The sequence below is a fragment of the Thalia democratica genome, unplaced genomic scaffold, assembly GCF_965202585.1.
Source record: "Thalia democratica unplaced genomic scaffold, ktThaDemo2.hap1.1 HAP1_SCAFFOLD_240, whole genome shotgun sequence".
Classification (NCBI taxonomy): domain Eukaryota; kingdom Metazoa; phylum Chordata; class Thaliacea; order Salpida; family Salpidae; genus Thalia; species Thalia democratica.
This window is the reverse complement of record NW_028139356.1, coordinates 30,375-47,467: the sequence shown is the minus strand read 5'-3', so window position 1 is coordinate 47,467 and position 17,093 is coordinate 30,375. Positions and strand designations below refer to the sequence as shown.

General features: G+C 30.3%; 1 protein-coding gene across 1 annotated transcript in view; it reads right to left on the bottom strand.

The window, feature by feature from the left end:
- LOC145846000 (uncharacterized) overlaps positions 1 to 17,093 on the bottom strand; it is a 62,226-nt gene that overhangs the window by 33,020 nt on the left and 12,113 nt on the right. Inside the window, exons 10-37 of the mRNA XM_082952965.1 lie at positions 16,765 to 16,867; positions 16,384 to 16,523; positions 16,037 to 16,198; positions 15,629 to 15,767; positions 14,879 to 15,020; positions 14,244 to 14,454; positions 13,600 to 13,732; positions 13,142 to 13,267; positions 12,418 to 12,606; positions 12,086 to 12,208; positions 11,720 to 11,804; positions 11,285 to 11,485; positions 10,934 to 11,088; positions 10,523 to 10,716; positions 9,656 to 9,845; positions 9,187 to 9,308; positions 8,755 to 8,929; positions 7,522 to 7,680; positions 6,636 to 6,821; positions 6,098 to 6,256; positions 4,991 to 5,173; positions 3,153 to 3,244; positions 2,557 to 2,760; positions 2,069 to 2,258; positions 1,644 to 1,837; positions 1,202 to 1,346; positions 649 to 815; positions 104 to 302 (exon numbers count right to left, since the gene is read on the bottom strand). Of these exons, the coding sequence (XP_082809091.1) occupies positions 104 to 302; positions 649 to 815; positions 1,202 to 1,346; positions 1,644 to 1,837; positions 2,069 to 2,258; positions 2,557 to 2,760; positions 3,153 to 3,244; positions 4,991 to 5,173; positions 6,098 to 6,256; positions 6,636 to 6,821; positions 7,522 to 7,680; positions 8,755 to 8,929; positions 9,187 to 9,308; positions 9,656 to 9,845; positions 10,523 to 10,716; positions 10,934 to 11,088; positions 11,285 to 11,485; positions 11,720 to 11,804; positions 12,086 to 12,208; positions 12,418 to 12,606; positions 13,142 to 13,267; positions 13,600 to 13,732; positions 14,244 to 14,454; positions 14,879 to 15,020; positions 15,629 to 15,767; positions 16,037 to 16,198; positions 16,384 to 16,523; positions 16,765 to 16,867 (4,468 nt within the window). The remainder of the gene's footprint in view (positions 1 to 103; positions 303 to 648; positions 816 to 1,201; positions 1,347 to 1,643; positions 1,838 to 2,068; positions 2,259 to 2,556; positions 2,761 to 3,152; positions 3,245 to 4,990; positions 5,174 to 6,097; positions 6,257 to 6,635; positions 6,822 to 7,521; positions 7,681 to 8,754; positions 8,930 to 9,186; positions 9,309 to 9,655; positions 9,846 to 10,522; positions 10,717 to 10,933; positions 11,089 to 11,284; positions 11,486 to 11,719; positions 11,805 to 12,085; positions 12,209 to 12,417; positions 12,607 to 13,141; positions 13,268 to 13,599; positions 13,733 to 14,243; positions 14,455 to 14,878; positions 15,021 to 15,628; positions 15,768 to 16,036; positions 16,199 to 16,383; positions 16,524 to 16,764; positions 16,868 to 17,093) is intronic.

Here is a 17,093-nt window from a genome sequence, read left to right as displayed (position 1 = left end):
ATTCTTCGTGTACTTTAACAATACACGTCTTATTTAAACCTTTATTTTAAAATGCTTTGAAATAAATTTTAAGTTTAAAAAAATACTTAAAATATCATTAAACCTCTGGCGCTGACAATAGACACGGTTGCCGTCTTCACAGCTCCCAGCACGGATTTACCGAGATCCTTATCTTGAGGAGCGTTTTCATCTTCAGCATCGGTTGACAGCTCCACGGTGAACTCCTTAGCCTCAATAGCTTTACCCGACAAGCCAACTTCAATGGTGGCACGAGTCATACCGGGCTCAAACACCACGTAGTCCTAATAATGTAATAAGAGTTTTAAAAAAGTGGTTTATTGTGTAAGAATTTATCTTAGATTTTAAAATACTTTCTTGTATAACAAAAAAACATGTAACATTTAAAAGCAATAATACTTTACAGTTACAATAATGTAATTTATACCTATAGTACACCATAAGTTATACTAATTATAAACTTTAAGTATTAAGGACTTATTAAAGTATCACTTTACTGATAAGTAATAAAACTTATCAATTAAACAGAGGTTTAAAACATTACCTAGCACCAAAATTAGTATAAAATTTCTAAATTTAGTAAGTTGTTTGTCTGTTACTTTAGTTTATAGTTTTACTGCACAATTATACCTGTTTATCATCAAAGTCAACACCAGGCTTCGCAGTTCCCTCAACAGTCTTGTAAACTGCAACTGATTTCTTCTGACAACTTCCAGTGCGGAGGATGGGAATTTTGACGCTTGTTGCGTTTCCTATAACCGGGTATGATTCCTTGCTGAACTGCACAATGCTGCGATCTAAAAACATTTTGTTTTGTAAAATTTGAGATTTTTTCTTGTATCTACAAGTTTTTGTATCTTTTTTTATTTTAGTTTTTCTTTTTAAATTTGATTGATTTTTGCGGGTGTTTTGCAAACATTTTATGGAATTAAGTTCAATTATCTTAACTAAAAGGTAAAACATACTCTAGCTAACTTATTTATTAATTGTATATATTTAGTATATATTTATTTTAAATAAAACGGTCAGTTGTTAAAATTCGTTTATTAAAACAAAAGTATTTCTATACTTGTTATCAATAAACAAGTCAAAATTTTAAAAGACAGTTTGAAACGTTGCATAAAACTTTTTAACATTTCTAAAGTGAAAGTAGATTTCTATTATACATATAAAAACACAATACCTTCATCAGCAAGTATGTAAACAGTTGCTTGTCTCAACCCAGATTTTGCACCTCCTCTTATCTTGTACAACTCAATCGTGAATTTTCTTTCATCGCTGTCATCTCTGATGGCATCCTTCAACTTCAGCTCTATTGTTTGCTGTACCTATACAGATATCTTTTTTAACGATAAAATGGAAACTTTCAGTAACTGTTTTATATGGAACACTTTTTAAGTATTGCAGTTTTCTAAAGTAAGTTAAGATGTTTACGAAACTGAAATATAGTTTTTTGGTATTTAAAAAAATAATAAGTTCAGGATTGATAAAACTAAAACGGACAATTTAAAAAATTTTAATAAAATTATATCAAAATCATATTTTCCGAACATATAAAAACAACTTAATTAGCACTAATATACAATATTTTCTTTAAAATGATAGATACTTTATTATTTTCAAACCTGATTGTGGAGGAAGGTGAGGGTTCCGCTTCCTCCCTCGAAATCTCTGCCCTCCTTCGCGCTCTTTTCCGTCGTGCGCCATTTTGTAGCCACTTTTCCGTCCATGCCGCCAAGTCGGTGAACCGGAACGGTGATCACTCCTTCGTTCTGCTTCACTGAGTACGTCGATTTGGAAAATCCCAGCGTTCCAGCGTCTGTATTGTTGATTTGAAAGTTTAGTTATTTCTTTAACTGTTTCATAATAGTAAAAAAGTACTTATACTTTATTAGATAAAACCATCTAAATGTTTTGTATGTACTTTAATTAGCTTTTACTTTGTAGAGTTCAAAAACAACTTAATTGATCAAAGACTTGTAATCTTAGTAATAAACTTGTTATACTAATTTTTATGGTTAATTGAATAAATCAGTTTGAATTTCCTCACCGATATCGTTGAGTATGATGACTTGAGCCTCTTTGAGTCCCAACCTCAAGTCTTCGGGATCTTTGTCGGTTTCAACCCACCTCAATCCGGACAAGCTGACCAATGCTTCGTTCTGCGGGGAAGTTGACGCCTTCTTTGCTCTCAGTGGGAGTTCGATCTCAACCGTGCTCACTCCGTCTTCGAATCTTATCTGAAATTAGTTGTTTTGATAAGGACAAGGTGCTGTTTGAATTATTAATGCGTAATGTTGCAATAGAGTCTACTCAAAATATCGTTTTAAACTAAGATTTTTTTTTCATTTAAGAAACTTTTATTAAAAAAAAACAATTAAAATTTATTTTGCATGTTGTAAGCTTAAACTCGAAAACAATTCACAAAGTACTCATGAGGACTAATAAGAAATTATGCGCACAGTATTATATTTGTTTTATTAATCATTCACAGTCTAAAACAGATATTGTCATTAAAATTAATTTTGTTCAACAAACCGTTCCAGTTAGGAGACCATCTTCGTCGGATGAGTTTTCCCCTGAGGACTGAAGAGAAGATGCTGATATCATGGAAATGACGGACTTTCTCTTGTTCTCCTCAACCTTGATTATGACGTCAAGATCGTCTTCAGTGACGTCACAAACCCAAGTGGCCTCGCAGCATCCTTCGGTGTTAGAACGATGTACTGGAATGCGCAAGTTCTGCGTAAAAAATACATTTTTCATTTTTTTTTATCTTGGTTACTTTTATTGGGGTTAACTTTTTCGATTGACCAAATGAACTGAACTCTGTTAAAAAACTTAAAATAACATATTTGTTTTACTGAAAAAGAAAACTGTTTAAAATTTCATGTCAAAATTTTATATTCAGTTCAAATACAAAAAATGTCTACTTATATGTTGTTTAAAATACACAGTGAATCACCAAAAAATTGTAGCGTAGCTAGCTTATATTTTCCATAATAAAGTTTTATCTAATATGCAGTATATTTTACATTTTTATTTTGGTATAGTTCACTGCACTAGAGTGTAAGCTTATTATAAATTTAGCGTGTCGAGTTCACATTCAACAAAAGTAAAATGCAAAATTTCACCTTGGCACTTCTTCTTGTAATGTATTTTCCTTTAGCAAATTCAACAGTGCAAGGTCCCGATGTTGGAGCAAGACCCACAGGTATCACTGGAACTGTTTGTATAAATAAAGTCATAGGTACCTTTTGTAAAAAGGTTATACTAATTCTAAATTTTAGGTAATTTCGCGATTTTTTTCAAAAAGTTAGTTTTGTTTTAGTCGGCATAGGTATATATATATTAACACTAAAAAATAGTTCATTAAAATTACTAGTTTTGTTGCATTTCTTCTACCAAAAAAGTTGTTTGAGTATAAGCATCTTTTTTAAACAAATACCAGTAAAACATAAGTTTTATAGATCAGTAAGACAATATTTGTGCTCATTAGAGAAGACAATATTGTTAATTTTTGTAGTTTATCAAAAACCGCTGTTTAAAAGTATTTAAATACATCTAAATAACATGAAAAATTTCGTCGTTTTTTTTAAGTTAAAATTTACCTCAATTTACAGCAGTTCTTAAAAATGGTGTTTGGTTAAACTAATTTAACATTATATGATAATAAAAAAATATCAAAGTTATTTCTCAGCTGTGCATAGCTGTGTAGTTTTTTCAAGTAATTTGCAATAGCTGTCAAGTGTGTATTCAATGTTAAATTGGAAAGCCCTCGTAATAAAATGTAATTACGTGATAATGGCTTCTTAGCGCGACGCAATTTAATCTTTATGGAGATGAATTCACAAATTCCTTAGCGCTTAGATTTAAAGCTATCAAGCGTATAGCCTACAGCTACAGATTGATATTCAATCCAACCGCACTTTATACATTTGTAATACATCACGAAGTGTTATGTCTTGGTATTTCACAACCAAATTTATCATGTTTTACATAATGGACCAGTAATCCCGTATAAAATGTCAAAAAGTGATTTATTTTACTATTTTCTGTAACTTCTGCCTTTCAATAGACAAATAAAAGTGTTGGCTACTTAGAGCTTTTTGCTTTAGAGCAGTGGTTTCAGTTGTTTGCTAAAGTAGTAAACTTTTTAGCGAAACCGCATTAAAATTGAAAGCACAATGGATCAGATAAGTAAATATTTGTTTGCTACAAAACTTTCAAAAAAATTTATAGCTAAATTTATACTTTTGTTAAAATCAAATTAATTTGACAACAGACTTGTTAAAAAAATATAGTATTTTGAAAGCTCTTAAAATACAGCAGTATAACTAAATACTATTTTGAATAATTTTAAACAGTTTTAAGCGATCAATTTATGTTTACACAATAAAAACTGTAGTTTCTACTACTCTTCTAAACTAAACTCATTTCTATCTTTGGTTTAACTTGGTGTTAAAATTTATACTATTTCCTAAATCTCAAATTAACAATACCAAAAAAAAAAAAAAAACAAAACGTTTATTTTTCGTATGAGATTCATTCTTATAAAAAAATACTTTTTAAACATTTAGAAAACTCAAGTATTGTTTTAAAGATATTTCTGAAGTTATTTTAATAGTTGTTTTGTTAAAACAAAAAAAATGTATATTTTTGTACTGTATTGAAAAGTTAAAAAACTAAAGTGTTTATTCAAAACTTAAAAAACTAAATTGTGTATTCGAAACTTTTAAGCATTTTATTCCACATCGAAACTTAAACAAATTTAATAGAAATTTAAAACTTAACTTTTATAAGGGCTTGTAAGTCAGAATCACAACCAATTCTAAACAAAAGTCATACTTATTTAAACAAAAACCGTTTTGATAATTTTAGGCTTTAGTTTAAGCTTGATGTATCAAGTGTTTTTATTCTTTAAGCGCATATCACATCAACTTTTAAACTTGTTTATTTTCAACCATCAAACCTGCAGAGACGCAAGTCATGTTAACTTGCGCCTTGCCAGAATCGCCAATGCTGGGTCCACCGGGCGACCCGTGCAGTGTCGCGGTGAAGTTCAGCACACCCTGGTGGTTCGGGTCGTTGTATATTGCAATCTGCACCTGCTTCGTCGCCTCGCCAGTATCGAACACCACGCTCATCTTGCCACCTGTGAATTTACTTATTTGCATTAAACTAGAATTATTGCTTTTTTTGTTTAGATTGAGTTAAAGGTTTTATTTATTTTTTTACCGTATTTTACAGTCTATTTAATATAATTATCGTAAGCATCGTTATCAAATTAGAAAAAATAAATAAGCATTGTATATTGGTCAGCTTTACATTCGTATTGTTATGTAAAAACGACAAGTTTTGACAACATAATATTTATAAATAAACTTAAAAAATTTTAGTTCATTTGAAAGCTTTGACTCCTTAACTAAATTATTATCTTTGATTTACAGTTCAATGGCTATTGTAATTTCTTTTTAAAACACAAAAAAATGTTTAAAACGTTTTAAATGATAACCAAGCTCTACTAAAAAATTGTTAAAAAATACAAAGCGTGCGAAACCGGTTTAAAAGCTGCTGCGGTAAATCAACGAAATTTGAACTACACTTGAATGTAACACCTCTCTGTGTTGAGGCGGTAATTACAAACACGTGTGTTATTACGTCATAACGGTGCTTGAACAATCACTCAAGCGCGAAGCACGTTGCAGCAAAAATGCAAATAATCGGTTTCGATAATCCATAAAATAATTTGCATTGCACACGCGGATAATTTAAATGAACTCGTGGTTTTGGGTAAATTTAATGGAAGTAAAAGGATTTGCTTTTGAACATGTAAGAATATTTTAAATAAACACACAGCAAATCGCCAATTTTGTTTAAAAGTATATTTTTGAAACTCGCATTAAAACTTTATGCTCTGTTTCGTCTATCCAATAGAAAAACAAAAGCTAATTTTCTTTGTAAAATTCTTAACTTTTCAATTTTATTTTTTTGAAAAATATTTTTATTTTCTGCGTTTAAAAGCGTACTAAATAAGTATACAACAAATAAACTTTTTTTTAAACTATAGTATACTCACCTCTGTAGTGAAGTCCACTCTGAGCGGTTCCGTCACCAGTCTCGCAAATAACAAATGCAGCATTCTCGCAGGTTCCTGATCTGGTTACCAACAAGGTCACTATTCCCTGGGTTGCCATGACATCGAAACTGGGTTGCGCGAACGAAATTGTTCCGAGATCTGAACAAATTTGACTTTTTGCTAGAACATGTTTTCAATTAGTATTTATTAGTAAACAATTCAGTTACGAAAGTTACAAGCTAATATAGTTGTGCTTATTCTAAACTTTTGAAAACTGAGATCTATTTTCGTTTTAATTTCTGTGAAAAATTAAATTTATGTAAACTTGATAAAGCTTTTAAATAACTGTGTAAAACTCGTAACAAGTTATGGAAAAAAACTATTTTTACTGATTTGCACCACAACTATCATTTTGTAGTTAATGTAGAATATAAACATTTTAGAAAGATTTTATAATGAAAACATCTTATAAAACAAATTATTCATCAATTATGTAAACTAATGTTACTATATCAGGTTAAAATCAATCAACACAAACCTTCTTCAGCGAACACACGAACGACTGATTTCGATTTAACGCCTAGTTTCGCCCCTCCGCTAGGTGGGAGCATGCAGCACAAGAATGAGATATCCTCGACAACTTTATATTCCGACAAGTCGAGGTCCAAGTGCTTGCTTATTTCTCCGTTGCCGAACAACATTTCTCCTTTCATGCTCAGAAGGCCTTTAGTTACATGACGAAAAGCGTTTTTAAGTGTATTTAGTATCGAATTTGTTTACGTTTATATTTTTAATATAAACTCTTAATTTGATAAGTAAAATTCTGTGAAGTTGTCTTTTGTTACGCATTTGTTACATAAATTTTACAAAAAGGTTGAAAAAAGGTTATATTTTTCGACATATTCTTCTGTAAACCACAAAATAATTTATCTAATAAGATTTAATAATAATTAAAACGCTTTGAAGAAATTCTCCTTTGGCATGTAGAATAAATTGCGGACGGAAGTAACCGAATATTTCAAATTTTGAATATTTGAGGTTTCGCCTGTTTATTTCCAGTGGCGTCGGCAAACATGAGATAATCGCTTATAATTTGTATTTTGGGTAATATAATTTATTTTGTATATGTTTAATAATTCAATGCAATTTTTGATTTACTTTATGATATCTAAGATGTTAATTTTTAACTAAAATTTTTAAATTGATTTGTTTTTAAAATAACTAAACAATACAACATATTTCTAAATAGAAAGTTATGCAACTTCATGCTATGATTTCAATTTTAAGTTGAAGATCAAAGTTGCTGTTATTTTTGCATATAGTTTAAAACTTGGCTATTTGATCTTCAACTTAAATTTAAAATCAAATAGTTTTTCTATTTGACTATTCTGCTCACCTACAAAAAAATTAAATTTAACACAAACCATCTGGAATAGCTTCGACGTTTCCTTCGTTGGCAGAAAGTATCCATGGGATTCTGATCTCGCCGTCTGATCCAAGAGACCTGATAATGGTCAGTCTCCCGAGGGTCTTGTGCGATCTCATTATGAGCAGCGGCTTCGAAAACTCAAACACTCCGGGTTCTGTACAAGTTTTAGATAAATTTCGCAGATACTAATTTTTGGTCTCATAAATAATTTGTTTTTAGTTTTTTTTCTAATTTTAAAAGCAGTTCAGTCATTAACGTTTTAGTAAAAAATAAATTTGTAAAAAGCGTGCATAGTTTTTAATAACAAGTAAAAACAATTAAGCTTTTGAAAACAATCTGTTTTTTAATATAAAACAAACTGTTTTTAAGTATCGGCAATTTGGTAAAAAATAAACTGTGTTGTTTCAGTGTTTAAAGAGATTTTTTTATAATTGATTTAATCATTTAAATAAGTACTTCAACAATCGCTATCTAATGCGGTTTTTGAAAGTTCACGAGCAATTAAATACGAATTAGACAGATATTTTTACAAGTACAAAATAAGCGCGCTTAATCACCTATTAGCTTTTTTCAGACACTTTTCAAGTTCTCAACATTTTTAAAAATCATTTCAAAAGCTAGTGTAACAGTTTCATGTAGGCTTGCAAAACTACGATTTTAATAAAAGTTATGCTACTTTATGTTTTAGCCACGGGCGCATTTCCTATCTAAATGTCATTTGAGGTTAGCATTTTTTTCATTTGAAAGCGTTCTCTTGTTTCTTGATAGAATTCGCGGTCGGTGGAATAGAATATGTGTGCGACTGTAAATTAGCTTTTAATTTAAGCTAGGTATTCCCTTTTCCAGATTTTTTTTTTTGTGATAAAGATTTTTATATTTTATCTTAAAGTGTTTTATTTATTTTCTTTATGTATAGCTTGTTTTGTACTTGTTTTCTATTTTAAGATTTTAAGTACAAGTGTTATGTTTACACAACAGATGTAATACTCGGCCACTTTAAGTTCGAAGCGTTAAATGACAAAAATAAACTAATTCTAAATCTCTTTCTTAAAACCTTGTAGTAGCAAAAATTTATAAAAAGTCCGAAAAATGAACTAGACAAATCAATCATAATTTAACGTTTCATTCTACATTTCTTTTTATTTAAGAGCTAATATACTTAAATATGTAATTTTGCGAGTTTGCAAACGTCTAAGCTTACAGGTTATTTACAACTGAGAGCACAAACCGTCATCTTCGATGATGGAAATGTTGACGGTGTTGAGCGGTGCCAGTTTTGTTCCGGTTGACGGATCAGATAAAACGATTCTGAACGATCTTCCTGTTGTGACGTACTCGTCGTTATCAATGATTGGAACGAATATGTGGGATTCCGTTTCTGCATCCTCGAACGTTACTACTCCCTGTTAGTTTGTGATAAAGTTTTTTCAAACTTGCACACGAACATACGGTTACATATAGCATTTGGGTCACAAAAATTAGATTAGCTTTTAAAAATCTATGATAAATTTTGTTAATTTGTCTGTGATAAGATTTTTTTTAATTATCAAAGTTCTCTGTTTTATTCCATGATGACTTTTGCATCAAACAACCAAAATTTGCTATTTTTTATTGTCTTTTCTATAAAGTGTATATAACCTAAAATTGTTTAACAACAAACCGATGATTGTACGTAGTCCTTTCCAGCAATTGCAGTGTCGTCTTCTGTGTGCCATTTCACCATCGATATACCTCTGGTGCTCCTTGTACGCAACACTGTCACGTCAGCTTCACCGCAGTTCTCTGTTATGAGTTGTTATTTACATTTAAACAAACACGTTTTAAGTGTTAATTAGGTTATTTAATATTTTAGATATCTATTTTTAACACTAAAAAGGTTGTAAAAAGTCACTAGTTATGTCAATCATTTCTGTTTTAAAAATATTACATTGTGACTAAAAAATAATTTATAGCGGGAAACACGATAAATCCAAGTAATAAGATTTTATATAAAAGTATTGCTTTTACGAGTATTGAACTTACAATTACTTGTTTTGTTTAAGCTCTATCAGTCAAAAGGCATACACTGTATATGTCATATACTTCGTTAGATTGTTTTTATTATTTTAATTAATTATCAATCAACGAACCCATGAAGGGGTAGGCGTCCTTGGGAAATTGTACAAGCGGGCACTCGTCATCGGACAGCATGGTCACCATGCAGTGGTCCAGGTCCAGTTCGGCGCCACCCTTCACATCTTCCAGTTGAATGTTGAACGCCTTCTCATTCTCGTCGTATATGTGGTCGTTTATCAATTGGATTTCTATTGTTTGCGTCACCTATATTTTTTTTATTACTTTTTTAATACTTCTTAAATAAAAACACTTCGTTATAGTAGTGTTTAAAGTTTTCCGAAACATAACTCAACCACTTAAATATACGTAAAACAGATAAAAGGAGAAGAGTACAAAAAACATTGAACTGAATTAGTTTTTAATGCTTTTTGGCAAACTCCTCAAACTTTTTAAACGAGTAAAGTTGAATTAATCCTTTAAAAATGATAATTAACAGCAGTTACAAAAAGAAATACTTAAAATTTATAATATACACACAATATGCAAAATTAAAAAGCAATTAAATCACTAAATGCATATTTTCCAAAATTTAATTTATCCTTACGTAACACTATAATTTTTTTTATTAAATAAATTATAACAATATAAAATTTGCTTACAAAAATAAATATCAAAACATTAACTTCTTTAAAACCTAGCCTTAAGCTGTAAACAACTTAAAATTTTGTCAAAAACTTTTTTGTGTTATTATTAAATGTTTTATTTTCGTGGATTGTTATATATCATTTAATTTCAAAACAAACATTAATAAACTTTTATACAAAGCATGTTGAATATAAATACACTTTATAATTCAAATACATAAGTATAACTATAGTAAAGTATTTCATTAAACTTTACAACAAAATCAAAGCTAAAATAATCATTAAATTAAATCAAACCTGTCCATCAGCGAAATTGCACACGCCCCTTCCTCCGACGAAATGGGTTCCTGCCAACGCCGACATGTCCCTAGTAACCCAGGCAACGCTAACGGGTCCGTCCATGCCAACAGTTCTGTGGATGGGGATTTTAGCGATTCCATCGTTCTCTTTGAACACGTAGCTGGGTTTCGGGAATCCGATTATTCCGTGGTCTGTTTGGTTCTAAGTTTTATGGTATCAAAACAATTGTAGAATACAACTGCTTAATTTCTATTATGTTTAGGTTGCAACAGGAATACTTAAGATACAATTTTCTTTAGTTAAAAGTAAATAAAACCATAAGTCTAAAAAATATTAAAGTCAAAAAGATTAAATTAGTTTACAGTTATTACTATTAAAATTGTAATAATAACAATAAAACATGCTAACCTTCATCCTTGATAACAACAACTTTAGTTCTTTTCAGTCCAAGTGCTGTTCCTCTCTCCTGATTGTAAAGTTCCACCCAGAAGGCGTCCTCCTTACCTTCGAAATCGTATATTAGGGGAATTTCGATATTTGCATATTCCTCACCGTCTTTGAAACTACAGAAAAAGTGCTAACTGATAAAAATTAATCAAGATTATTGTTAAAAATTTTAAATTAAAATAATACAATAGATTTTTTCACAAACTATATAAACTACCGTAAACGTTTAAAGAAAGGCTAAATTAAAGTAAACCTGAACTTAGATTATAAACATAGTTATAAGTATGACTTTTTCTTAAAACAAACACTCACACAACTTCTCCCATTCCGTAACTGCTGATTTCCTCTTGCTGGAAAGCTTCATCGTCTTGGACTAACGGACGATTCTGGTCGTTTTCGTCCAAGACCTCGAAATGCACTCCGCTCTGAGTAACTCCAGTCTCAACCTTCTTTATTCTCTCTTCTTGAACTTGGCCGGCGCCCAACAGAGGTTCTGACTCTTGTTGGCTTGCACTGATAAATTTTAGTTATGATTAATTTTTAATATAGGAACCTTGTTAGATCTTTTCACTCCTTTTTAAGACGGTGATAAAATTTCATTGCATCATGATAATAGAATCAACTAATAGTTTTTTTTCGGTTTTATCATATTCTTATTTTCCGTACTGTTAGTCTAACAGTTAGAATTTAAAAACTATACAGCATTAAACAAGAAAACAGTTTATACTTTCATTTAAAGCAAATAACCTTTCTCTTGACATGATTCGTTTTCTGATCATGGTTCCTTCCTCACCTTGACTCAAAACTTCAAAATCGTTGTCTTCAGCAGAACCTGTGATGAAATTGATTAATACAAACTTAAAGCAATACCAATGCACTAATGTTCAACGATGTTGATAAGTGTAAAATTAAAAAAATGTATATCTAGTGCAAAGGTTAACAAAAGTATAATCAGCTCAACAACAACTGAAACATCGTTAACAATAAAACATTTAAAGATAAATGAACCGGTAATATTCAAAACAACTAGTGTAATAAGTTACTTATTAGTAAAAGTTAGATTTTAGCTTACATATTGAAAAATTAATAAGTTATTACAACTTCCCGCCAAACCTTTGTAAGTGCGGTAGTTGAGCCGGGTTTCCCCGCGAGTAAAACTTCTTCTTACAGGGATGATTGCCACCTTGTCGCTCTTTCTCATCAGGTACTTGGCTTTGATGAACTCAATCACGCTTCCTAGATATTTACAAATAACATTTAAAAAGACTTTTTCAAACATTACTATTCAACATTTCAAACATTACTATTTACGTAGTAAATAAAATAATGTGGTTGTTCATTAAAAAAAAAAAGAAAAAGGTTTTTTAAATATGTCCGAAAAAATTTAAAACAAATTTTTTAACTAGTTAAGCTTTTATTTAAAATTTGTATAAATAAAAATAAACCTGCGCCAATAGTAGGAACGAGGGGTATGAGTGTCGGTAATGGAATGTTCTCCTTCAAAAACGTTTTCTCCTTTTCCTTGTCTATGACGTACACGCAGCACCTCCAGCAGCAGAGGAGGATCAACCCGATGAGGAGGAAGAGAAGGACGCACCACAGGATTATCAACAAGGAGTATGATTTCCTGCAACCTGAAGGGAATGTTTTGTTTGTAAGTTACTTGGTTTATTGACAACTACATTGCTCAAATGAAATTTTGACGAAAAAAAAAAGAATGTTTAGTAGAGAGTAGAATAATTAATCTAAATAAATTTTAACTTTAAATTTCCAAAGTCTTAAAATGGTTTGTTTTGTTTACATTACTGTTGAATAGATTTTTAGTTTAAATAGAAAAGGACTTTAGAGTTAACTTTATTTTATTGCTTTTATAAAAAAAAAATCGGTTTTGTGTCAAGCAATGTAAAAACGTTAAAGTTTACAATTTAAACAAAAGTTCAATTAATCTGTTATTAAGTTTTTCGTGTCTTAAAAACAACGAAACAATACAAAAGTTTCATTTCAAAAAGAATTCTTTTTCACGTAAAACTTTACAAACAATTTTTTATTTTTTACTGTTTATAACATATTTCTAACGTCAAAACACTTTTATCAAAAATTGTTTTAGTATATGCGATTATTTACAAAACTGAACAAATCTAAACAGAACCAAATACATATAATACAAACGTTTATTTTTCTCAGCAATGATAGTGTACTCGTCATCTCCGATGGTGGCAAACTCGTAGTAAAAAGCACAGTCGTCAAGCGGGTCAGTTTTACTGCACAGCGTCATACCCCTTTTATCTGCTTCCTCTGCAAATTGATAATAAATTTTACACTTCGTTAACGTGTGCCTTATTTCCGGGTGATATTTTATTTCATTGAATGCTAAAGCGTAAAAGAAGTTAATTATTCTTCACACGGTCAAGTACTTCTACAAAATTCAATGTCAAAATATTAGTTTAAAAAAATATATGTTTATATATTGGTTTAAAGTTTTATGCGTTGTTGGGTAACTCAATTGAAATAAAAAAAAATTGGTTTAGCTAGTTGTTAAAAAACTTTTTGTTCACATTTTTGTTCAAAGTAAACTTTCAAGTTCAAATAGATTATTGCACGCATGAGTAATTATTCTGCAGACCAACCGTCGTCGAGTGAGTAAACATCTGCTGCTTGTATGGGATGAGGGCACGATTCCGCGCAGCTTTCTCGCAGAGGTCCGGTACCGTGCATGGTGCATTTGACGCAGTTCTCAAACTTGTCACAGCTTGGACATTCCTGTGTAAAGCATAGTTGGGTTAAAGTGAAACAAAACTTAGGTTTTGTAAAACTTTTGTACCACTTTATATTTTTCAGTTTGTATTATATTGTCGTTTGAGTATGAATATATAGATTAGATACACTTTTTGTAAAAGTTCTCTACAAACACATTTTTTTATGTCTAAACTTTGTTTAAAGAGTTCTATTCCAGTTTATAAATTTTTGTAACTTAACTTAAAATATTTTAGATGCCAGTTAAAGTTTTTATTTTGTTATTAAAATAAACAAAAGTTGTAAAATTTTCATTTGCTTAAATCTACAATTCATTAAAAAGTTGCAGATAAAGTTTTTAAATGTTATTTTCATTTGTTATACATATAATCAAACACCTTTATTTTCAAATTAACTTGTAAACAGTCAAAACAAAAGAACAAAAAAAAAAGTTCAGCCAAAATTAATATTTTATTGACTTCTTAAAACACAACGATTTAAAAACCAAACATATTCACAATATTTGCAAGCAACTAACATTGTTAGGTCCTTCTATGCACTCGGTACAGTAGGGCCCGGTGTACCCGGTCTCGCACTTGCAGGTCCCGCACTTGCAGACGCCCTTCCCGCTGCAGATGGCCCCCGCGGGAGAGGTGCACGTGAGCCGCGACATGCTGCAGCTGCAGTCGATCCTGCCCCAACCCTCGTCGCACAAGCACTCGCACCCGCACTCTCTCACCTTGGTCGGCCTGTTTGGTTGGAATTGTAAAAAGGTGAAGTTTTAATAAACTGTAGCAGTTTGAATGTGGAAGCTTTTGTATAAAACTAGTAAAGCATAAATTTTTCGTAGTGATGGTGGTTTTGTATGAACAATGAACTTTTAATTAAATTAGATAACCTTAACTGTTATATAAAAACTAAAACTGAAAGGTACTAGGCAATATATTAAAGAAATCAATTGATATACGCATATTTTCAGAAAATCACTGTTTGCACAAAAGTACAGAAAAGTGATAAATGTTTTTTAGCAACTCTCAAACTATTTTGAATTTATTTTTACACCAAGCTCATCAGTATTGTAAAATATAAAAACAAACTCTATAAAGTATACAAAAGTATACTTAAAAAAAATGTAATTACTACTCTTAAAATTAATAAGAAAGTTTAACTTACGTTCCGTGTCCACTACAGACGACTCCCGCGTTTTTCGGGCACTCATCGCACTCGCAGAAGTCCCCGTATATCCGCTCCTTATTATAGTTGTACCCGGGAAAACACTGACACTCGTTCGTTATCGGTGAACAATCGCCTCGCTCTGAAAGTAAATACTTTATATTATGTCAAACATTTGTATCTAATATAAGAATTTTTAATACAATAACTGATTAATGTTTGTTTTTAACATCATATTTTTCCAACATAGTTACATATCTTTTTAAACAAGAGTTATATTAATGCACTTTTTAAAAAATATGTTATTTCTGAACATTTAGCTCACCCTAAATAAAAATATAATTAGAGACGACTAAGGTATGAAGTTTTTATTTCACTAAAAGTTAAATTAGATATTAAACTTACTTTTTTTACCAAAAACTTTCAAAAAAATGTTTTGAAATATAATGGTTTATAAACATATGTATATAGTTTAAAATAAATTTTTTTTTTAACGCATTGTTATACTGAAATTAAATTAGTTTACTAAGCATAAAACCAGACTTAAGTTTCACACTACTAAGTTTAAACACTAAACTAAATTTTAATAAATGAGATCGAGCGTAACTTACAAAGCTTAGAAAAAAATACCCGCAATTTTAACACAGAATTAAGTATCTCTTTAAAGGTTTTTTAAATAATGTTTTATGGCAAAATGACTATCAAGTTAAAACTAACTAATGAGAAAATTATAAATCTACAAAAACTAACCTGAACATTTTTTTCCGTCAGGACCAATGCATCCTTTAGGAATCGTGCTTTTCTCGCATGCAATACCGAGCCAGCCTGTAGGGCAGAAACAAATACCACAGGAGAAGTTACCTCTGCCACTACATTTTGCACTGTTTTCCTATAAAAAAAATTTTTCACTGCATGTTAAAAAATGTATAGATATATTGTGTAAATTTAAAAAATTTTTATTAGACCTTTGGTTTTAAATACATAAGCAAAGCAAAACTGTTATCTTTTTTTCTGATATTTTAAATATTATACAAAATTTAACAACACTTATGTTAATATATCAACATTTTTACCTCGAAATTAATGTACAATTAACTTATAGTTATTCTTAGTTTTCAAAAACAACAATGTAAAGTGATCAAGTATTCAATTTATTACTTCAACAAATTCAGAGCAGCCGAATGCAGCCAGTATGGTGGTTTCAACAGGTAAGGTTTCCTCGTACTTCCTAGTTTTCAGGCTGATGACGCCTCCTGAACAGTTCAGAGCTGATTTATCGCAAGCTTCCAAGTTCGCATTGATGTTCATATCGTATTTTACCTTGTATATATTTTAAAACGTAAAAATTTAAACTATGTTTTCAAGTCACCTATACTTTTTTATAAAGAGGATTGATGTACCATTTGATAACTAAGCTTAGCACATTTAATAAAGTAACAATGAAAACTCTGTTTAAACTGATTAGTTAGACCTCTAACACCTTTGCGTTATCACAACACGCTTACCTCGTCACCGGACTTGAGTTTTGTGACAACAGCGTTTGAAACTTCCAATGTATCTTTTACGTCTTTGTAAGGTAACTGTACATCATACCACACACACAAGTTATCTTCGTTTGGATTGGCTGTCCTAAGATCTTGCTGACCTGTTTTTGCAAGTATTACAATAAGGTTTTTTTTAATTACTTTTGCTCATAAATTATGTAATTAATCAGTAGGATATAGTTAAATTCTTATCTCACTACTAAAAAAGACAATTTATTTTAGAAATTTAGTTCTTTAACTATTTTTTTATGGTACTTTGTTGAAAAAAAATAACTTATTATTTAATTGTAACAAATACGTTAGTATACATATAAAAGTTGAAGAGTTTTATTTAAAACGAACCAGAAATATCTAGATACGCCTTTTCAACGAGGTCTACTATATTACTTGAATCGTTTTTTAATACTCCGAATGTTGAACCTTTGAATACATTCTTCGAGACGTGCTGTTAGAAAAATAACGCATTAAATTTTAGAACATTTGTTAATTAATGTTACCTAAATTGTTAATAATGAATAAACACCAAACTAGCTTAGCAAACTTAAGTAGCATATAGTTTTCAAAACATCAACTATTAAGATAAAAGTAGTTGTATAGGTTTAAACCAAACTTTTATAATATTTTAAAACTGTTTGTGATTTTGGTAAGCACTGAATTAAGTTTGTTGATAC